The 24,194-nt window shown below is 42.3% G+C and overlaps 1 protein-coding gene across 1 annotated transcript in view; it reads left to right on the forward strand.

Moving 5' to 3' along the window:
* LOC108875546 (SH3 and multiple ankyrin repeat domains protein 1-like) overlaps window positions 1-24,194 on the forward strand; it is a 38,062-nt gene that overhangs the window by 5,120 nt on the left and 8,748 nt on the right. Inside the window, 18 exon segments of the mRNA XM_051066165.1 lie at window positions 6,155-6,755; window positions 9,969-10,172; window positions 12,002-12,073; window positions 12,168-12,276; window positions 12,468-12,619; window positions 12,931-13,098; window positions 14,146-14,262; window positions 14,369-14,446; window positions 14,648-14,714; window positions 14,977-15,044; window positions 15,046-15,153; window positions 15,300-15,430; window positions 16,057-16,196; window positions 16,753-16,866; window positions 17,496-17,574; window positions 22,705-22,787; window positions 22,947-23,071; window positions 23,951-24,086. Of these exon segments, the coding sequence (XP_050922122.1) occupies window positions 6,258-6,755; window positions 9,969-10,172; window positions 12,002-12,073; window positions 12,168-12,276; window positions 12,468-12,619; window positions 12,931-13,098; window positions 14,146-14,262; window positions 14,369-14,446; window positions 14,648-14,714; window positions 14,977-15,044; window positions 15,046-15,153; window positions 15,300-15,430; window positions 16,057-16,196; window positions 16,753-16,866; window positions 17,496-17,574; window positions 22,705-22,787; window positions 22,947-23,071; window positions 23,951-24,086 (2,449 nt within the window). The 5' untranslated portion in view covers window positions 6,155-6,257.

A 24,194-nucleotide genomic window follows, 5' to 3' on the forward strand; every position in this document is an offset into this window, starting at 1 on the left:
AGGCGGCGATGGGGAGGATCCAGCTGGAACGCAGATCAAAGCAGCAGGATGTTTATTGTGAAATGGGGAGCTGGGGGTAATTATTTTAATCATCCACTTAATTCCTGATTAGCGGGGTTATCATTTTTTATTTGATTAGCATCAGATGCAATTGATTAAAAGGCGTCTGTTTGTGTTGGATAGGAGGATCTCTCCCCCTGCTGCCAGAATCTTTGGGTGCATAGAGGATGAATCCTATCGCTGATATTGTTATCTGCCTGTAAAATTAATCAAGGACTCCATGACTGTCAATTAAGCTCTTGCATTTCATCTGATTTTATCAAGCACAGATTTAATTAACGCCTGAAAATGCCAAGCTTTGTCATAGCAACAGGATGGCATACAAATAATATAGTATTCCTCAATTCATATGTCATGCTTATTCTTATGTTTTAGAGAACATAGACACTAAAACCTAAAGGATTTTCCACTGTATTGTTCTTTAGCATCAATAGGGTACCTGCTTATCATACCCCATTTTAGCCCTTCCCCCTTCATCTCCTACGTCAGAGCACCACCCCCAGACCTGATGGCTAATGATGCACCATTCATATAAAACTAAGTGCCTTCTCCCCCCAGTTTAGTGACTCATCCCATCCATCCTTTGCTGGAGTGGGCCTAGAGTGTTCTTGATGGTTCCTCATCACCGGTGGTGTGAAAGAGGCTGAAGGGTGGGGACCCAGTGAAAGAGAGCAATATAGAGGACAGAACTTGGCCGCTCCACTTTTTGCAGGACGTAAAAGTGGGACAATCTGTTCCTTGGATGATCTCCAATTCTACTTTCCGGGGACCGATACACTGAAAATATATCTATACACATGCTCTGTCCTACATAGGGAGAGAGCAAGTGAGTGAAAGAGAGAAAGAGGGAAATATGAGTATGAGTTAAGCTGACTGTCCATAAGGTCTTTATAGTACATTGTGCTTTTGAATTTCCTTTGAGACTGACCAAAAGAATAGGAGAAACCCCTGTAGCACACAGGCAACACTCTGTCACACCTGCTATCACAGCAAACTCAGAGCACAGATGGGTAAGGTATGTCTCAAGATATTTTTACAGTAAAACTGGGAAGACAGATTAAAATCAGCCCCATGCAGATCCAGAACTATTTTTCATTGTGCATAATTTACAAGGCAGTAAATTCGAGTTTGACTTATTAGCCCAAAACATGCATAATGTTTTGTTTATATGGAACCCTGAGGACTAAAGCAGCCACATGAGCTCTGAAGTCATTACTGCAACTTTGCTACACTTTGCAAAAAAAACAAGAGGATACAGAAAATGTTTCAGAAGAGGCAAAGATGGATAGAGACTTGAGATATCAGTGACCTCTCTCCCCATCCATCCATCTTTTCTTTCCAGGTGCTTAAGGAGGGCATCCATCTCTGTTCTCATTATCATGATTAATCAGCCCCCAACTCTTCATCTTAGTTTCACTCTATTTCCTTTCTGTCTGTTGACCCCTGTTGGCCCAGAGCTATCGAAATCCTCTTTTTGTGTCTTCATGTGGCTTCTGATAATTAGAAGTCAGGCTTCTGCATGTGTTTTCCCACGGGCAAACCAACTCACCAACTTCTGAAATCCTCCAATGTCCCTCTTTTATGCTCTTGCACTGCATGATTGTTGGAATTTTTATCCAGGTTTTGAGTTAGACGCTCGTAAGATCAGTATAAATACCAATACATAATATGAGCTTATCACTGAGCAGGTTTCAGCTTCAAAAATCTAACATTTTTATATCAGTTTAACAAACCTTGCACACCATAAGATAGCCGTTATCTCTCTGTGGTGTCCTGCATTTTCTGCATACCATTGTCTCTCCATAATCTTAAAATTAGCCATCACAGCAAAATATTTTGAACTGAATCTGGTTTTAAATCATGTTGTGTGCTTCCATCTCAGTACTTAGGAAGTATGGGTCACCAAATACAGGATGATAACCAAATAAGCTGATAAATCATATTGAAGAAAATTTCAAGTGAGTGGCTGAGAAAAAGAAGAGAATCAGTGTAAGACAGTGAAAAATTACTTCTCTGCCTCTGACAGAAGATGTTCTGATTTAGTCCACCAGTATTCTCCCAAGAGGAGGAAAAGTCACAAACTAGTTGGAGAGATGGCGGCCAGCACAGGGACAGGAGAGCCCAACAGCTGGCAAAGGCAACTGAATAAGTCTGAGCTATTGCTGTGGCAGAGCGTGGGAGTTGAATGACAATGACAGGGAAGGCAAAGACGAAATGATTTGCAACAACCATGATGGCTGACAAGAGTGTTTCAGGAGGTGTGATTTGAGTTGCCATAGTTAGAATACAAAATCAAACTGCATTTCCTTTCACCCACAACTCTATAACCCCCCCTCATCCTGCTGTTATACTCATGTTAATGTTGATTCTGGCTTAGCTGTCTCACTCCTCCTCATCCCTCATCCAGCCACAGTTGCCCCCCCCCCATTCTCTCAATCTGATTACTCTGCTTTATGCAAACTACAACTCTCTCTGTCTTTCTCTCTTGTGTATTCTCCTTTCGCTTTCACATCCCAATTAGTTGGCTCCAGTCTGCTCTCAGCCTGTCCCTCTAGTTCCTTATCTTGCCTAGTGCAGACTCAATGTTGTTCAATATTTGATGAGACTTTGTCCATAAATCACCTCCTTTATTCTCTTCTGGTGTACTTGAATGATAGCGTTAATCTCCAAAAGCTTGTGAGAGTTAACACACCGCTCTTTGTCAACTTTTGATTAGAGAGGTTTTCAGCCTAAAATGTGAGACATACATTTTGAGCATGTAAAAGGAGGTGGATCCTATAGTGTGCTCTTCGCTTATGGTTGAATGTACGGTGAATATGGATTTCAAGCCACTGATAATTGAACAGCTGAGCTTCTTTATGGTTATTGATAGGCACTGAGACCCTTGAATTTACTGCCAGCAGTACGAAACATTAATGAAAAAAGTTTTATATGTTTTCTAGCCCCACACTTTCTCCAAAATGCTTGTGTGGTTATTGTTTTCAATGCTTGCCAATTATCACTTCACTATACAATATTTCCTTGGTGGTTAGATACCTTTCTCTCACATGGTAGCAGTTTCATCCTTCAGTTTTCCCCTCTTCTTGTCTTGCCTGGTTTACTTGCTCTGACAGACATGTGTTTGTGTTGAAGTGGCCCACCCTGTCACTCTCAGAGCATCTTGGGGAATCGACCACAGGTCAGTCCTCCTCCCACTGTGGTCTCCCTGTTTCACACAGAAATGCTCAACTAGCAGACTTCCTTGTGGCCAGAGAGACATGAATAGACCACACTTGGACTGATTTGCATACATCCAATCAATCATCCAACCACTGCTGACTTTATAATTATGGTGTTTGAAATATGGTTGTCTTGAAAGATGCAGTAACTGTTGTGTGTATAATTTAATAGTATAAGACAACCACAATAGTTTGGTTTGGGTTTTTCATGTTCTACAAATTTACTGATCCTATATCCAAAGTCCAGGGCCTTATATTGAGCATAATCTTAACCAAGTGGTTCCCAACCTGGAGGTCAGCATCTCCAAAAGGGGTCACAAGATAAATCAGAGGAGTCATAAGGTGATTAACAGTACAAGGAAGCAGACAGAAATATTTCTGCAACCCAGAGTTAGGATTGTAACTGGTAGTACACAACCAGTGATGATGGGTCACAGTCAGACATTTCTTCATTTTAAGGGGTCACAAGCAAAAAGGTCATCTTAACCCTTAACAAAAACCCTGAGTGAAATTCTACTGCCTAACCTTATTTAACACTAGAACTCTAACCCCAGCCAACCTCCAACACTTTGGGGATACCTCTTCATCTTTCGTTATTGCAAAGATATTCCAGGAACAAAGACATCCACAGAGGTGGAGCCCACAATAAGACCTTTTTCTTTTCAAGCCAAAAAAACAAATAACAAGGCAGTCCTCTTGTTTCAGTATTTTGGTTCTACATTGCTTTCATCATCAAATGTTTCTATTGGATGTCCAGCCGCTGGCTAGCTTCTTCATCTCTACATTATTATTTATGTCAATTACAGGCCACTGTAAGCTGTGCCAGACACCTGTCGATGTTCCTTGGTCACCGATAGAGGTTGATAAGTCAAAAGTCATAGATCACTTAAAGCCCCTTTAACCCTCATCAACACCATGTTTTCTGGATATTTTATTTAATAACTTCTCTTTAAATATCTGCATGTTGGTAAACTGTGACTGAACGAGTTTAGGTCTGTGTCCTAATTTGAGTTCGTCTTCGTGAGCTCCATCTGTCCATCTGAGCATTCTGATACTCATCTATTTCAGACTCCCAACTCATATGATATTCAGAGCACCAAACTGCCAATGAAACAGTGGGAGATTCCCTGCGTCATTCACCATCATTAAAGCGGCTGTTGGCCATGGTCCAGATCTGCATGATGGCAAAGCCCCTTTAGCCAGACTTCACCATAGAAAAACCAGGACAGAACATATGGAGGCGCCAGTATGCCAAATCTGAAGCCCAATGATGCCATGAAACAATCTTAAAGCAAAAATCCACCCTGAAACACTCAAAAACTCTTTTAAAGTAGCTGTTGATGATGCAACTTGGGTCAGTTTTATTGTTTAGTAGTACTTTCTTCTTCCTGCAGATCATGTCAATTAAGATATAATATCAGTGGAGTTTTGTAGCAGTAAATATTTCAGCTGAACCATTAACAGTAATGATCACGTTTTGATGTCAATCCCTCAAGATCAAAGAGCAAGGTCCTCTTATTGACTTTGTGCAGACATTCATGAAGGGAGGAAGCAGTTGCACATAAAAAGATGTTTCCACTCAAAGAGTCCTTTACTGACCAGAACACCCCGTAGCCACAACACTTGGTGGGTTTTAATTAAGGAGCATGACTGTTGCTTTTCACAGCTAGAAAACCTCCTGAACTTTTGCAGCATACTTCAAACTAAATTGAATTTGGCATATTCTCAAACAATTTCAACAGCTGCACATGCAGTGAATGCCTGTATACTCAGACATGACTTCCTAGATGCAGTTTTATTGAGTTATCTAGATACCTTTACTGAGCAAAGCCCCATATCCCCTTAAATGTGGAGTGTGAACTGATGTTACAGTAAATTGTCCGGGTAATCTGCATCTTTAATGGTGTCCATGCTGATTGGAAAAGCTGGCAAGTTGTCTATTGAGAAGATTTTTTATGCTGTATGGCCAGTGACTCTCACACCTTCTTCAAAACAATCTGTTAACCTGGATATACTAACTTTCTCACCAATCATCAGGTGAGAAAGTGTTGGAGGGTAGAAAAAAATTCACTGTAACATGTATGAAATATTGATGAGTCCACTCAGCTATGGGCTCTCTACACATCAACAAAGCTTCCTTGTGTTTCTCTGTTTCAAAACCATCATGTTGCATGTGCAAATAAACTGAATTTAGTTTGGGGTATACTGCCACACTGTTCTTATTGTGGCTATTATAGCAGCACAGGACTTTGTGCAACAAGTTCAGGCGTGTTTCCTGAAGTTGTATTACCTTGTACTGTTAGAAAAGTATCACCTCTCTGAACCATGTGATCATGGTCAAGACAGGTGGAGGGACTCAAGGGAAAGTGGCCAAGAGATCCATCACAACACTTCATTTAAAAATACCACCTGCATCACAGTGAAAGTCAAAGAATGATGACATGTTAGCAATGTGCAAGTAGCTGAGGGTGGAATTTTCCTTTAAGAAGCTCACATTTAGTTGTTAGCCCTGGGTTGTGCCTCAGACATGGGTCGGCGCCATTATCACAAAGTAGCAATGATCTTGACCTCGTGTGAAGCTAAATTGCACATCAACTCACTCCCCTCTGCAAAAAACCTGTGATGCAAATTCACAGAGTTTATATATAGCCTGTCTTTCATCAGCCTGCTATTCCCCGATGCATTCCCAGTGGCTAAATGGAAAATGTGGACCAGCTCTGTGCTCATTCACACGTCGAATTATTAGCATTGCCGGTGGCAAGTTTTTCTATTATTGCACGTGTCTTTTTTTCTAATTTTGTAAAGTTCTCTCAATCAATGAAATGATAAGAGTTGAATGACCCAAGTTTACTCCCTTCTCTGCCTGTTTCCCACAGCATGTTTCTAAGGATGAAGCCAGTCTCATGGGATAGCCATGTTTTGTCTCCATGACAGCTATGTCACTCAGCCCTCTCTGCAGTGACCCCTGCACAGCAAAGGATGCTGGGAAATAATGAGCACTTTTATCCCGGTCAGGATGACAAAGATGGGGAGGATGAGGAGGAGGAAGAGGAGCAGGGAAGAGAAAACAGAAAAGGGGAAGGTGGACGTGACACGGAGAATGGAGGGTTAGAGGGTCTGGAGGAGAAGGAAATGACGGGAGGACGACAAACCTGGGAAGGAAAGGTCGGCGAGGTGGTGAAACCAGCAGCCATCGTGGTCGGTAGACAGAGAGTAGACCGGCCCCTGAGGCCGGGCAACCTGGTCAACCGGGGTATTGCTTACATGTCGAATCAAGCCCCGCTACATCATCAAGCAGCCAATAAGCAGCAGCATCATCTCATCGCAGCCAATCAGCAGCCTCATCACCCAGGCCTGAATGCACTGCAGAAGAGACGAGCCCTCATGGAGCGCAGTATGACCACAATGACTCCTCTGGAGGACACTTTCCTGACCATGATGGTGTTTCGCATTGGAATTCCCGACATCAAACAAACAGTAAGTGCATGTTCTCATCAGACGCACTGTGGCCAAATGCTCTGCAAAAGTTTAACAATACCTACAAATGAAACAATCACTCACAATGACTCCCAGTGTGGAACTGATTTAAATCTACAAAACAAAATGATCCAAAGATTTTGAAAAGTCAAGACAGAGAAAAAATACTGTAGCACAGTTCCTCACAAACAGGGCACTGACTGGAGGTCTTTCCAAATGAGGAAGTAGTTCAAGGCAAGTCTCTCTGGTATTACTGCCTCAGAGAGAGATAGCTTTAATTCAACAAACAGAGGAAATATAGATATGTATCACACTACTTTACAATGTTAAGGCAGTAATTTATTTGACTTATGTAAACTCAAATTCAAATGTTTCTGCAAGTAGACTAATCTTACAGAGATGATTTTAGCAATGATTGGGGTTATCATTTATACTTCATCTGTATTGAATGGATATCTTGAAAATTCTGTTATTCCAATACATACACTGGTATATAGATTTTTTTCAAAATTTGTCTTGTTAGCACTTGACTGCTGTGTTCATCTTGTATTTTTCTACCCCTTCTTACTCTTATGTTTTTAAACTTGTGCTGTTTTTTCTGGTAGAAGCTAAAAGGATTCAAAACTGTCTCCCCTATAAAACCCCACTTTATGGAATCCCTAAAGGAAATGATTTTTCTATATTTTTGCTGCAGTGTTGACTCTACAGCTGTTTCAAATTAGTCACTGAAAAGTACCCAAGGGTACTTGATGCATACGTTTTTTACATTAGCCAAATAGTGTGCACAACTGTAGAGGAAGATCTTGTATTTCAAAGCAATTTCATTCCAGTCATCCCTAAAGCCCAGGGATGAGTCCCAAAAGGACGAAGAAAAAAAACTACAGAGCTTGACTTGTGTTGCACAACCTGTGAGGGCAGACATATTCAGTCAACAACACCGTGCCTTGGGTCAGGTGTGGTCATAATTAGTTTTCAAAACTGAAGTTAGTATCAATTCACACTTACAGTGGCTTTCAGCTGTATGGCGTCGGCAGGTGAGAATTGGCCAGCCCACACACGCCATATCCAGGTGAGAATGGGTGCCCAGCTGTAACCCCTCCCCCCAATCTTCCTTTCTCCATTTTCAACTCCCTGAACATGCCGACTGTTCTACATGTCAGCTAATCTGGCCTCAATATAACAGTAATTGCTAATTATCTAATAGGTTTTTAATGAGTTTGGGGAGAGCTGGGGAAGTAAGTGACTCTGAAAAGGAAGGAATATGTGGAAGGCATCTGTGTTGCTCTTATGTCTCCATCAGCCACAGGCATCATATTCGACCCTGAACGCCACTGACAAACACTCAGCAGCCCAAACCTCGCAGCTGAAATATTATTGAGTTGAATTAAAGAGAGCTGATGAGAGGGAGTGAATATTGGGAGCTAGTTAAAGAGTGAGAGTGGAAATGGATCCTAAGAAGAGAGAAGTGGAGGGTGACTATGCAAAGAGGAAGATATATGCATTTACAAAAACCATAATACTGCACAGTGAAGTTCTAGATAACTCTCCTGTGGACAAGTACTGCCAGAAAGATCTCAGAAAATCCTTGATTGTATAAAAGAGAATGATGGGGAGAGAACTGTCGCTGTAATATAGAGTATACATTACATTAGACATCTCTCCCAGGGATTAGCCACTCAATCTCTCTCTCTCTCTCTCACACACACACACACTCACACACACAGACACAGACACACTGTGGAAATATAAACACTACACTGCACAACTACACTCCCATAGGAACACACAGACACTCACACATTCTTTACAACTTACTTATGTGTGTGCACACACACACACACATGAATGCGCACATCCCCATCATGTGGTTTACCTCCCAGGGACCACCAAGACATTGCTACGGCAACGGGTGCCTGCCTCCACTAATGAACTGGTTGCCATGCCAATAGTGTTGGCTACACTATCAAATAGTGCAAACTAGCAGGGGCGGGGGGGGGGGTTAGAGGGGGAACTGTGGAGGGGGAGGGGGCAGAGGGGATATGAAAGTGTGCTGAGCTGTGCAATTTTACTTACAGCTCTCTGAAATGGAACAATAGGACGGATGCATACATCTCATTCAGACCTCTTCAGCTCCCTTGTTAAGTCTTACTCCTGGTCAGATCTCTCCCCCGGCTCCAGACTTTAATAAGAAAAGGACAAAAAATATGGTCTTCCTGTGGAAATGTAAGGAAATGGAATAATATGAGGAAATGGGCAGTGCACAAATCACCATGAAATCTAGTTAAGCATACCACATACACATAATACATCCAAGGTATTTTTTCATTGTAGCCAGTGAGCCTCTGGTGTATCACACACAGACATACAGTGAGCAGCAAAAGAGATTTCTCTCCAAACTAGTTTGTTCCTTCTTTTCTGGATTGTAGTGCAAATCTGACATTATGCATGCAGAGATCAAAGAAGAGAATAACGAAAGGGACATATTTATCCCAGTATAGAATCGCCACTTTTTCATTAGGGGGAAAGAGAAAAAGTGGTGTGAAAATAAGTGTGAGCTAGAGCCAAATGTCCTGATAGCACAGACTAAGGATAGCATAAGTCATCTTATTTCCATGACTGTGGCTGATGATTAATTATTAAAAGGTAATGCATTCATATTCTGCAGGCATTCCACATTCTCATGCCTTCATCGTTCACCAAGTGATGTGGAAACTGTCATACTATATGATCAATCCACAATAATGAAATGCCATTACCCAGATATTGGACCAATTTGCCTAAATGTGTCTAAAATTATGTTTAATAATCTAATTTAATGAGATACATAAATACAGGTGTATTTAAGGATAATGATCATTAGTACTTTATTTTATTCTAAAACCATGTACATGTGTCATATTTTCATCGTGCTGTAGGTTTCCTTTTTCAATAACTGTTAAATGTGGTTGGTGAAGTAAAAAGTATATAGTTACCTCTGATATAGTACAAAATAAGTATAAAATGGGAATGTTCTAGCACAAGTTGTACTCCGATACATTCAGATTCATTAAACATGTTTAGATACATGATTAGGTTTTTGCTGTTTTAATAATAGCATGCTCAGAGACATCACATAACAACATGACCATAACAATTATTTCTGCCTCTGGAGGCATTAACACACCTACACCTGACCTCTGACCTCCACTGTGCCCTGTGTTCCCTGTCTATCAGAGGTGTCTCCAGTTTGACCAGGACTGCACGGTGTGGAACGCTAAGCAACAGATCATCTGCTCCCTCAGTGAGTCCCTGTGGGATGTTTACAATTATGGCCTCTTCCAGCCGGCTGGAGATGGACGGGACGCCAAGTTCCTAGAGGAGGAGCGGCCACTGCGAGACTACTCACAGTCCTTTGAGAAAGGGGTGCCTTACCTGGAGGTAAGGAGGTGGTTAAAAGGTTAAGTTAGAAAAAACAAAAAAATCAGAATAGTTTGGCCAGACATACAAAAAATATTATATTATATTATATTTTTCAGGAATAACAATCTGGTGGAGAAATACTTGATTTAAAGATTGTTAGATTTTTGTACATTAAGAAAGATCAAACAGTGTACGTATTTGATCCTTCATGGCTTCTGTAGTTTAATGACATTACCTATTGCACTGCTTTAAACTTTAAAAACTTTTCTGCTCATAACTAAAAACCTTAGGAAATGTGAAAAATGAACAGTTACAAATGATTTAGTTTTTTGTATCTTAATCAGAATTCCCACGTTCAACTCAGTTAATGAACTGTGTAAATTAAATCTCAACAAAAATAATATTTGTATCACAGATTTAATTGCATCCTGAACATTATGTAACTTACAAATTCTATTATATTTCTTCAGTTTTTGGGATGTGGGGTTGTTAGACGGCATCAGTATGAAGTTTCATGCTGTGATATGATTATGTCACAGTGCCCTCTGGTGGCCCAGCTGCTGTAGATGTTGATGAGCTGGGTGGGGCTGAAATTCTATCCTGCGCTCGGGGTTTGGCGTCAAACCAGAGTGTTTACATTTTTGACAAGGTTCCAGATGAGTATATGTCTGTGTAATGATGAGGCCTTGTGACTAGATTCTTTTCCACAGCAAAATGTATCAGCACAGCACCATGACTGGATGTGTCTACAACATGAGTAATGCCATTTATAGAGGAGAGTGTAGTATAGTTCCTGGATACTGAGATCTTTCCATGAACCACCACTTACTAATAAGCACCCAGAGGTCATTTTATTCTAAGTATTAGGCCAGTTTTCTCCTCCGTCCTGCCCAAACACGCCTCTGTGCAGCTGCTCTCTGTCTGAGGTGTAGCCAGAGAGCTGTTACATAGAAGTATAGTCTTCTCCTCTCACAGTACAGTATGGATGTGAAGATCACACATCCAGTCAGATGGTTTTCATCGACACGGTCTACCATTCAGAGAGGAGGTGGAAGGTAAAATCACCTGACCTGAGCTGACTCATCTACTGAAGCAAGAATTTTTGAAGACTGATTCTCCAGACCATATTTTGGGCTAAATTTCTCCACCTGATTTTTATTCCTGGAGGCTCTAAAACATTCAGACACTGACACTTTTGAGTGCTTCCTTTAATTGTAGATAAAAGCTTTATGCCAAATATAAATAAGAATTTTCATGTCTGGAAATTATCAAGATGTATAAACACAGGTTGATTAACCAAATTAAACCAGACAAAAAAGACAAAATGCTCCTGCACGCTGATGGTCTGCAGTATTTCAACAGAATTATATTTTATTCCAGTTCAAGCCTCGAATCTATCTGTATTTTAGTATTTAGGCATACATGTGATTTTTTTTATACAAAAAACAAAAAAACAAATCTGACTTCATATTTTTCAAGAAATAAATCATGGAGCTGCTCCAACGCCTTTGAGTGGGAGAGTGAATTTCTGGAAACAGTGAGAGAGTTTTCGCAGCAGTTAAAAAGAGAAATGGTGCTTTTTGTGGTTTTAAAGCTGCAATGCTGAAATTAACAAAATTCAATAAAATGCTCAAAAAGCAAATAACAGCCTTACTCCTATTCTTTTTTTTTTTTTCTTTTTTAGAAAGAATTTATCATAATATAAAAGACCACCTGAACCACAGATTTACAGCACAAACACTACCTTTTTTGTTTTTCCTCTATGGACTGTACAGTCACTGATAAACTTAACTGTGCTGCAGTAAGATGATTCACAATTTTCACACATACCTTTTTCTGGTCCTCAGTTTAGATACAAAACCAGAGTGTATAAACAGACTAATCTGGATGAAAAGGCTCTCGCGAAGCTCAGCACAAAGGTATTCCTTTCTCTTGTCTGTTAAACATTATTGGTGCACTCTATGATTTTTCCCCAAACTGACATCCTTGTCCTTCCTCTTCTGCCCCTCCCAGGCCAGTCTGAAGAAGTTCCTGGATTACATTCAGACTGGAGCAATAGAGAAAATAGCAAAAGTCCTCGATAAAGGTCTTGATCCAAATTTTCATGACCCTGACAGTGGAGGTGAGTTTGTCACAAGCCTGTGTGTCCAACCTCTCACAGTGGCATTACATTTTTTCCTTAGTATATTAAATCATTCTTTGTGTACAAATAAATGATGTTCTGAGTGATATTAAGTGACAATATATCTGAGGAGGGATTTTCACCTCTCTAACTGCCATCCTCCCTGACCCCAAACCTCCTCTGCGGGTCAGAGACGCCGCTCTCTGTGGCTGTGCAGTCCGGCCTGCCAGTGGAGGGCATCAGAGTGCTGGTTCAGGGCGGTGCTCATTTGGACTTCAGAAGCAGGGATGGCTTGACAGCAGTGCACAAAGCTGTTAGGGCTCACAATCACGCTGGGCTGCTGGTAAGGACTTTGAGTTATAGTTGCACGCTCACAAATTGCAAAGTTACTGTCATACAACGGGTAATGTGTGCTATAACATGTTAGATAATCAGGCCGTATGGTTATATACAGTATAAATTCATATATTGAGCATTTGCTTTTTATTCAGTTATAATTAATTTAAATGAAATGTTTAGCATTTTCTCTTTCTTTTTGTCTTTCTCCTCCTTTCTCTGTTTGTGTGTCTCTAATTACAAACAGAATATACACATCCACTCACCTCCAAAAAAAAAAAAAAAAAAGTCATTCTTTTCTTTGTCTCTCCTTGCCAGGCGCTCTTGTCCTTCGGAGCATCTCCAGACTACAAAGACCGCTGTGGCCTGACCCCGCTGTACCACACTGTACTGACAGGGGGCGACACCTCCTGCTGCGAGACCTTGTTGTACTACAGGGCAAGGCTGGGAACAAGAGACGAGAATGGCTGGGATGAGTCCCATCAGGTATCAATGGACAGTTTAATTTATAATGAACTCACCAAACACAAAGCAAATCTATCTATCTATCTATCTATCTATCTATCTGTCTGTCTGTCTGTCCATTTCATGTCATTGTGTTAAGCATCTCTGGTCTCTGTCTTTCTTTATGTAAACCTAAGCAATGCACCGACATCTCTCTGTCTTATCTCTGTGGTTAATGTCATGTACCATCGCCCTCAGTCTCACTCCCCGCTCCTCTCGGCCTTCCTCACTCGTCTCTCCATTCTCTCTGCTTCCTCCCCTCCTTCTCTCTTTCCATAGCACAGGGATGAAGAGGAATTTGGAATGGAAGAAATACATAAGGTACCCTTCATCCCACCATCTCTCCATCCATATCTGCCTTTCAGAGGCGAAAGGCAGCGAGAACCATGATATGATTAAAAAAAAAAAAAAGAAAGCACAGGTGAGTGAAGTGAATGAGGTGACATAGTTTTCTTAAACCTGTTCAAATCTGAGTCATCTTGGGTCCAGTTCAGAAAGAGCATTGGATATTATCTCTTTCTTACTGTAGATATGGGTGCATTGCCTACATTATGTCTCCGTGACATTCTGGTAAATTTGCGTTTGTGCTGCGAGCCGGTTGTCATGGTATTTTATTTTGGTTTTGCCGTGCTCTGTGTTTTCTTTCTTTACTTCGTACGTATCTTGTGATATTTTAGTCCCTGCAGAAAAATATGAGGAAACCTCTCAGGCTGCTGAGAGGCTCATTTCTGTTGTTTTAATGTTTTTTGTTTCCTTTCTTTTCCACCATGGTGCAATGTAATTGGCTCTGACCTGTTTTTCTGTAAGAGTAATTATGGATCTAAATGTGGATGTAAGACACATTATTTCCATTTATTTCTCTTTGTATCTCTTTTACAATATCTTTCTTTATCTCTCTTTTTCTGCCTAATTATCTTGCTCTGAAACAGTCCTATATAAAATCACCCCCTTCACCATAACTTGTCTCCTTCTATACTTTATAATACTGACAATTTGTGAATATTTCTATCACGCTCTTGACATTAAAAGGCTTGCCAGAACGGCTTTGCCCAGCACTTGGAGCATCTGCTGTTTTATGGGGCAGACACCACTTCTCAAAATGCCTCAGGGAACACTGCACTTCACATTTCTGCCCTGTACAACAAGGCAAGTATGGAAACAGATCCCTTGTATTGAACTATTATTGCTGTAATTATCGCTGCTGGTTTTTCTAAAGGTATTAACCAATCACTTTCCCTCTCTGAATGATCAGGAAAGCTGTGTCCGCGTCCTTCTGTACAGGGGAGCAAATAAGGAGGCAAAGAACAAACATGGTCAGACCCCTTTTCAGGTAAATGGTTTAGCTAATATTATTATCATTGAGAAATTTATTTTAGAGTATTTATCATGTCTTCAAAGTGAAGGTGTATTTCTAGATCAGCAGTTTTGTCTCAAAGAGAGAGAGAAAAGGAGACAACACGATTAAACAAGAAATAGCAATAATTACAACAGTGAGAACAATTACAGATCATTTTGTTTTCTGTGTTTGCAGCTAGCTGTAATGTCTGGTCACTTTGAACTCGGGGAAATCATCAAAAACCACAAAGATTCTGACGTAGGTAAGCTTTCATGCCAAACTTTCTCCTCTGAAGGTGCTATTAAATATTAAATCAGTTCCCAACACCTGCCTTTTTTGTACCTTCCTAAATCTACCATGTATTTGCCCTTACAATCTCCTTTTTTCCCCATAACAATCTGCCTGATTTCTTCTCCCATTTCATCCTGTCACATCAAACCCCACTCCCCTTCCTCACCTCTCACTCCTCACCTCTGAACCCTCACTGTAAATATCGCCGTCACGACTCAAACCTCCATCTTCAGTGCCGTTTTTGGAATCGCCAAAGTATGTTCCTAAGCGAAAAGAGAGTGCCCACACACTGCCTCTGCCCCTTGCTCCATTCCCACACCCTACTGCGTGCTAACAGTGATAACACCATGATCCAGTCTGACCCTCTGGCCATGCCCAACAAGGCCGCAACCAATTCCAACCCAGGACAGGTACTAAAGACCATTCGGCAGATGGTGATCTCTGTGATGTTAGATATGATTACTGATGTTGCATTGTTTCTCAGGCTCATACAGTAATGGTGGTGAGCTTCCAGATCACCTTTAATGTCTTTATGGGACTCGGTGTGTTTCTGCAGGGCCAGCGCAGGGCCTCCATAGGCATGAGAAGCTCCAGCAGCCCCAGAACTCGTACTCGCTCCCCATCAAGAGGGAGGGGAGGCCAAAGTGACACAGAGGAGAGGCACCGGCAGCCTCGAGGCAGGCAGGGGTAAGCAGCCTGTGGAGGGAAGATGTACTGTATACAAAAAGAGAGGGAACATGGTGGGTTTTTATTTTTACCAGGTTCTTTGAGGCCATCCACCAAACAGGGTCTCATTAATCTCCAGTTACCATCAGCTGTACACAGATAAATTACTATTTGTGTCTCAGTTGCATACTGTGTACTATTTTTAACTGCAAGAATGTCACATATTATAGGTGTGGTACGGGTGGACATTGTTGCAAGGCAACAGAAATGGAGGAGATATTCACAGCCTGAAAAAAAAAAGTCAGATAGCAGTGCGTGACCTCAAGTGACCACAAGACAAGAGTCCACAGCCACATTTGTATCTCTGTGAGGCTGACTGTGTTAGAATTGTTAGTACTCTCGACATACCTGACCTATGTACTGAATGCCAGACATTGAACGAGACTGCAGCATGCGTTCTAACTGTTGATATGACTGCTTAGTGTGACTCAGCTGCCGACTGTCTCTGATGTTGCCTGGCAAACTGTATGTCGTCTCACTTTGTCTCACTTGTTTTTTCCACAGTGTGAAACACGGTCTTATCTCACGGTTTTCTCTCACTCTCCCTCTCTCTCCCTCTCTCTCTCGCTTGCTTTCTCCCCTTGTAGTGCGACCTCAGCGGGCAGTGGGGGAGGTCAGATGAAGCGTATGTACAGCGCAGTGCCAGGGCGGGTGTATGTGGCCACTCGTGCCCACTCTGCTAGTGGAGACAGAGAGCTCTCACTCAACAAAGGGGACAAAGTTAAAGGTGAGATGGAGCCAAAATGAACACATATGGGAGAACTCCTCCACACAAGATCTAAACATTGTTATGAAAGATTAGCTAATAGCACTGGAATCATCTTGGCCTTTGATTGTTGTATTTTGTTCAGACAGTTACCTGAATGTTCTCAATGGCAGATAATTTTGTGTAACTATCAGTGCTGCTGCAATGCAGTTTGTCCCAGAAAGAATGTAAGCTACTGTATCTAAAACATCAACAGCGAGGATGAGACGTACATAAGGGAAGAGAGGATTGTAAACAAGAGAAATGAGAAGCACCAGCATCCAGTCATCACAAAGCAATACATCCTATCCTAGCCATTCTCAGTGGATTGTACAGTGTTATTATAAAACAAGTAACTAAAGGTAAACAAGGAAAGGTGAAGGGAAGATATATGGTGTAACAGTGTATGAGACAGTGAATTTAACACCCAAATTACACTCTATCCATCAAATTATGTCTCACTCCTCACCTGTCTATCTATCTATCTATCTATCTATCTATCTATCTATCTGTCTGTCTGTCTGTCTGTCTGTTTCAGTGTTAAGTGTAGGGGAAGGGGGATACTGGGAGGGAACAGTGAAAGGTCGCACTGGCTGGTTTCCCTCAGACTGTGTGGAAGAGGTGGCGGCTCTCAGCAAAGACAATCGATCAGGTAAGAGAAAACCAGAGGGAGCTTCGCCTCACTATTGTATTTCAAAATATTATTCTGTCCATGGCAAATGTCCAGGCTGTTTCTTAAAATTTCTTTGGGTTTTGTGGTAATCTATAAAATTTGAATCAGGTCTTGTGCCTGATCTTTTTTTTTTAAATTCATGTATAAAATGAAAGAAATTATTTGTTGATATATTCAAGTTTAGTCTCATGAAGTTAAAAATGTCAAGAGGTGGGTTAACAAGACACATAACAGTCATAATAACACACAGACTGGAGAGAGGGCGTGTTGGAAAATGGGTTACATACTCCCTCAGGCTGGTATTATCCTTTAAGTCACTGTAACACCCAGTACATGTCACACTCATGTTCACTAGCAGGCCCCTCTCTGCAGCACACAGTGACACATGTACAGCACAAGTGCTCTTTGTGTCTTGCTTTCATAGCTGCACTGTTCACGCCATATGTCGCTTTCAAGACACAAAAACAGGGTGTAGATATATCTGATTCGTTTGAGCCTTGCACTGACACATCAAACACAACACTTCTACCAGAAGACAGAAAAGGTGTCATGACGGATGCTGAAAGTTCAAATTGAGCATATGTTTTGCCTGCATGTGCCTGTTGCAGAGACGCGCAGCGAGAAAGCCAAGAGGAAACTTTTCCGTAACGTCACTGTCGGAGCTTACGACGGCACCGATGGCCCCAGGTGAGTGAAGTTGCTATGACACTTACAACCTGTCATGTGAGTTGTAGTTGGTAATTGAGTTGCGTCAGAAACAGCAATTTCCCTTTAATGGCAGTGCAAACTGCACTGAACTGCCTTCAAGAAAAACTCTGAGCTTTAAAGTCTGAATTGCTGAATGAAGTGTAAATGTGAAGGTGATTGTGTTTGTCTGCACCATTATGTGTTGAACTGTCCACAACTTGCCACTCAGTGCATTCTGTGACAGGCCTCAGCTCCTCAAAACCCTGAACAGTCATATCAGTTTAGAAAATAGATGGACTACAGTACGGATTCAACTAGAATAAACCTGATTGGCTGCAGTCCCTGATATAGTTCTAGCTGCAGATCATCATATGAGTGTGGGCAGCAGCTGAACTGTCTGCTCTCTGGTTTATTACTGTAAGGTAAGACTGTGAGGCCAGTCAAGGTGATTGAAATAGTTGGCATGCTGTTGTTTCGTGGGTAAGAGGAGGTTCTTGTATTTGTGTGCACGCGTCTACGTTTGAGTAAATTCCCTCTTGTTTCACCTATTGTGCTTTCATGTCCTCCTGTGTGCTGTATGTGTCTGTTTTCTGCTGATCCCGAACAGCGCTTGTTCTCTATTGTTCGGCTACGTGAACACATCAGTGCTGAAAGCACAAAAAGCAGCCATGTCATTTTCAGCTCTGCCCCTTTTGGCTCCACCAGACAAATGCACTTGTCTCTTTGATACCTCCATCCACATGCCTCCCTCTCCTCTCTTGTTGCTTGTTTACACTGAACACAATAATGCTTTAATGAAAGGAAAAGGGGGGGTTCTTCTTTTCCTCCTCCTCTTCCATGACATCTGTCTGAAGCTGCAACCCAAACCTGGGCACCTGCAGTTGTGCGTTCTGCATGTTTGTTTGTTAGTGTGCTTGTGAATATGCCTGTGTCTCTGCGTGTACATACATCATTCTGCCGATGAGTCATGAGGAGGCTGAAACACCAAGCACTGGTTACATCCCTGGGCTAGTGAGAAGGACTTTTCAGTTGCCACCCCAGGGTTTTACAGCCTCTTACACAGTGTAGCTGACATTACCCTTGTGCTGAGCAGCTCTCACTGTCATTCAAAAAATGGATTCACTTTAATGCAGCTGCGCTTGTGTTCTAAATGGAAATAGCAGCCACTGGGGTTATATTACCTGTGTTAAGTTGGTTAAGCGTAATTGCAGCACCGTGGTGAAGTGGTGCTCAATTAAGAGCAAGGTGATACAGAGCATGTTCCCTCACTGCAGCTAGGCATTTGGGAGAATGTCAATTACTATTTCAGAGAGAAATAGAGAGCGGAAGAGTGTTTGCTACCCTGTATGGTGATGACAGCTCTGCTTTGGAAGAGAGGAGGGAGCGAGATGAAAGTTGGCAAATGTGTGTGTATGTGTGTGAGTAAATTCAGGGTGGGAATCAGCTGTTAGTATATCTGTGATACACCAGTCAGTCGATGAGCAAATGCAAGTCCCCTCCCCTCCCCCCCCTCCCTCCTCCTCTCTCTCTCTCTCTCGCCTTTACATTGATACCCATCCCCCGCATCCCCACCCCACAAATCCAGCTCGCTCCCCTATTTTCCAACCAAACCCTTTTCCTGTCATCCACCAGCACACACACACCATACACACTCTCCCTGTTGTGATAATCGCTGGTATTCTCTTCCTCTCTTTCTGTCTTTCTTTCACATTGTCTTTCTCTTGTCTGAAGTATGCGGGGTGCAGAACAGCACGCTCTCTCGCTCTCTCTGTCTCATTCCCCACCTCCCTCGCTCTCTCTCCTCCACTCTCGCGGCTCTCTTCAGCCGAGCTCTCGCTAGAAGACCGGGAGGAGGAGGGAGGCGGGAGGAGGGAGGAGGAGGTGGTGGTGGTGGTGGAGAGCGCGCGAGATAGAGGAGGGGGGGACATGGCAATGGGGGGATGCGGAGAGAGAGATTTCTCTCTCTCCCTCTCTTCTTCGTGGCCGTCACTGGGCCCCAGAAACAGGAGCGTGTGGTTCATTTACAGGTAGCGGCTGTTTCCTCATTCATTGGCTGGCTATGGATGTGAGGAGAGGACAATGGAGAGAGGGGAGAGGTAGATGATGCTATTGAGAGGCCGTGCCTTTTCAAAGACAGACTAATAAGCTATGTATTCTGTGCGTGCGTGTCTCTGAGTGTGCGTGTATATCTGCGTGTGTCTTAAATTTGTATTTTTTTCCTATGCATGTGAATATCTGTGGGACTATTGAATGGAGACTCTGCAGCATGTTTATTTCTGTGTCTTCCTCCCGTGTGTCTGTTAACGCGTGTGTGTTTATGCGTGAAAGGGAGCACATATTGATGCGTTTCAGTCAGACAGTGTGGGTGTATTTCATTCTCTTTGAGTCATGATTTCTTTAAGCAGATATCTTTCATTCACCAGGACTTCTCGTTTATCTCTATTCCTTTAAAAATGCTATTGTCACATCACATATTTTTATGTTTCCCATTGTGTCATTGAAAATGTGTGGTATTTTGACTGTACAGAAGGATGAATGTGAATAAGTGGCAGGAGTGCGGTTTGTCAGAGCTCTAATTTGAGATACCGGTCATTTCTGTGCATGTCTGTGTGTGTGTGCATGCATTTATGTGTATATGCATGGGACTATATACACTGAATAATATACTGTATATGTGGTCTTCACATATATATGTATACGTCATAGTGCTTGATTGCTGTGGGAGAATCTCTCCTGTACATATATCGATGTATATGTACTGCTCATCTGTCCCTCCATCCAGTGTGTGTCACTAACATCTGTCACTCGTGGTGTGTGGGTATTGTCCCCACATAGCCAGTCTGTCTGCATGTGCATTCAGCAGGTGAATGGTTAAAAAGCTGCCTTTTTTCTCAGTAATTGTGGATAGAAGAGAGGATGACTCAGGAGGGTACATAATAACTCTGGTCTCTTGTAGGCTTACAGCTCCATTGCAGCCAGTTCAGAGAGAGTGTTGTCCTACTGGCCAACAGATTAACCAGGCATATTTGCGCTTTTTACGTCTCTAATTGGCACAGTGATCAATATGGTGACAGATGAGCTCAACAGTTTTATGTATGTAAGGTAAATTAGGTGTGTTACTGCAAGCCAGCAACACAACTTAGGACCACTTGGAGTACCAACACTGGTCATGTTTCCCCCTTGTACAAGTGGATGGATGAAGAGCCCGATGGATCCGTCCACCCACTCCATGTTACTTTGATCCTCAGAGAGGGAAAGCATGATGGAGGACAGGGTGAGAGAAAAAGGAATGAGGTGTGAGGAGCAGATGGCTGGAAGGCGGCTGTGCGTTGGCGAAACAGTAACATTGATGGAGAACACACAAGGGATGGACCTCAGTAGGGGAAACTAGCGATCGTCTGTTCAGTGCTAAAGTTACGGCTTGGTGTCGAAGTCTGGATCTTCAGGCCTGTGGTCCAGTGCTCATGACTCTGCTGTCCTTCTTTGATTCCACAACCAAACTTTGTTTATTGCATGATTACATACACGAGATCTCACTGCATCTGTACTGTAGGAGAAAATAATATTATACTGGTATTGTTGTCATAGCACCAGTATACACACCGGGGTAGGTTTGGTTCCCGAAGTGGCGGAGGCCAAAATTAAGTTGGAGTGATGGAGCCCACTGCCAAAGTCTGCTTCTTGAAACCTAAAAGTAAAACAAAATATTGCCACTTTTAAATAATACATTCATTTTTTTAATAGGTGGTTTCATGGCCGAGTTACCCTGGTGACCGCCTGGCTGCAGACCTTATTGCCAGGCAGCCAAGGTTTAGGTTATAGATAGTTATTAGCAATTTAGCGCTACCGTTTGCTTTTAGGGTCTGCTGACTGAGAGTAAGCGGCGCCTGATGAATATAAATTCCATCTATATTTGCTATTTCTCATGAAAGTGTGAACCAACACACAATTCACCTAAACTTTCCATTTAAAAGAGGGAGGGACAAAAGAAACTGTATTCCCTTTGGAAATTATGTCCTTGCGTATACCCAGTACTTTTACTGCATTGTTTTGGCATTCAGACTATCACTATAAATAAAGGCAATTCTTCGACCAGGCCACTCTTCCTGTACACTCATAGTTCAGCCCTTCTAGGAAATCATATCCTTTGATTTGATTTCAGCTGGAGTGTCAATTTGAGTTATGTCGAGGAGCACAAGCTAACACAGGCTGCCTAGGAAAGAAATATCTGGAATTCCTCTTAAATCATACAGCTCCACTCAAAGCCCTGGGCTCTCTAACAGAACCAGGGTGAATTGACATTGTTAGAAAGTCATGTCCAGAAATGAGTCATGAGATGTGGCTGTGTGTAGAGTCCATTTAAACAGTCCTGTATTAGAGGAAGGGTTGTAAAGCAGCTTGGCCAAAAGTCCCAGACATGGTAATAGAATAATGAAGGAGCTTGCCGGGCCAGCCGATACACTACTCCATCCGTCTCGTAATAAGATTGCATCACAAATGTCTGTGATCGCTGTTTCTGCTCTCTCAGGCTGTAGTCTTTGAGCGAGAGGAGCTGTTTGTGGAGGGAGATTAGAGGCTTGTCTGACTTCTTCTTGTACATAATTTGAAGTGTCATGTATGACCGGTAGTGGTGTGCTGGAGTTGGTTAAGCAGTATCCTTGCAAAAGCTGCCAGAGGCGGTGAAAGCTAATGCAGCGATTTAGGTGCATTTGGAAGTTTCCATTATCAGTGAAGTGTATGTGCACATTTTTCTAATGTGCCGTTCCCCCCGGCCCAGTGCTTGTCAGCTCTAGCTGGATTAGTCCATAGTATGGAATGTCATCTCATGTACACTTCCTCCCATTGTGATACTAACTGTATCCCTGCCATCAACCCTTTTTGTGCACCAGCGCTTTTTGTATGACATTCTCAAGCCAACCTATCTTTTGCTGCAGTGTGATTTCATAATGTGTTGCAGTATAGCTGTTTTCCACATTCAGAAAATGCTTTATTTGCATGACAATAACACTTTTCTGTTGCTATAGAAGTCATATAGTTCTCTTCCTCTCCAATTCTCTCTCTTTTTCTCCCTGTCTCTCTCCATCACCGTTTTCCCCTCTCTTCCCCTCCCTCCCTCTTTACTCCTCTAAGTGACTACATCATTAAGGAGAAGACAGTGCTCCTACAGAAGAAAGACAATGAGGGCTTTGGCTTTGTGCTTAGGGGAGCCAAAGGTGAGTATCTTCTCCACAATTCACCATTCCTTCCTTTATAGATTTCTCAGTCTCATATGCTCTTTTTCTCTCTGTCTAATATCTCCATCCCTTGCCCATTTTCAAACCCTTGTTATCTGTGTCCACTCATGCTCATCCTTTTTGTCTTATCATCCTCAGCTCAGACTCCCATAGAGGAGTTCACTCCAACGCCAGCGTTCCCCGCGCTGCAGTACCTGGAGTCTGTCGATGAGGGGGGTGTGGCGTGGAGGGCAGGCCTGAGGATGGGGGATTTCCTCATCGAGGTAAACCCAACACTGACCTTAACCAGGGGTCCTGAGTTTTACATGCTTTATCCAAGCCACGTGTGAATGAAACACTTTGACGGATCAATATGCAACAAGCACAACAGGCTACACAAGCCGCTCAACTGGTGTTTTATCCACTGTTGCATACTGAATGCGACAAGTGCAGCCATGTTCTTTTAAGGGGAATGTAGGAAATGAAGACCTAGATGAGAGAAGCTGAAGAGAAGTGGATTCACATTTCATTTCAGAAGGACTTCAAGGATGCACTGAACCGAACGTCACAGATCGATGATATCTGCAGGGTGGACAACAGAAACATCTTACGATACAATACCCCTGTAGTAAATACCAGTATAATAGAGCACATAGTGTTTGACTTTTTTAAAGCTTGTCAGAGGTCTTGGTCAATTTCTAACTTTTTCAGACTACTTTTGACGAAACACCAGGAGTTTTCTGGCCATTTTGTACTTTTGAAAGCCCTTGTATTTTGCCTTGAATACTAAAAATGGTGATTGTCAAACCAAATCTGACACATGCAGCTAATTGGTATTCAACCTAATATGACTCACTTATGTAGGTGCCCAAGCCTTTGTAACTGTGATTTACTGTAGTCGCTGCCTGAATTGCCGTCCAGAATACTGCAAAATAATGAATGCTTGAAGCTAAACCTAAAAAAACAACGTGTGCCAAACACGGAAAAGCTACATCATCAAATTGAACTAATGGTCACAGGTAGACCCTCAGTGATTCTTTGCTGTAAGGTGTCTCTGTTTTTGTGTCCACCCCCTCTAAAAAGAGCTGATTTTTTCATCTAAATGGAAATTAATGCAACACCTCATTCTGCATTCAGTCCTTCTGTGTCTTTGTGTCTGTCAGGTGAACGGCCAGAATGTGGTGAAGGTTGGCCACCGGCAGGTGGTCAACATGATCCGACAGGGCGGCAACAGCCTCATGGTGAAAGTTGTGATGGTTGCTCGAAACCCTGAACTGGAGGATACTGCTCGGAAGAGGGGTAAGAGTCAAAATGTCCTCATATGTTGTTTCCATCTCATGTTTATGATGTGACGATAAAGCTGATTGCATGTTTACTCCATCCTAAAAGCCTTTTGCAATGTGGTCG

The sequence above is a fragment of the Lates calcarifer genome, linkage group LG23, assembly GCF_001640805.2.
Source record: "Lates calcarifer isolate ASB-BC8 linkage group LG23, TLL_Latcal_v3, whole genome shotgun sequence".
In the NCBI taxonomy this organism is placed as follows: domain Eukaryota; kingdom Metazoa; phylum Chordata; class Actinopteri; family Centropomidae; genus Lates; species Lates calcarifer.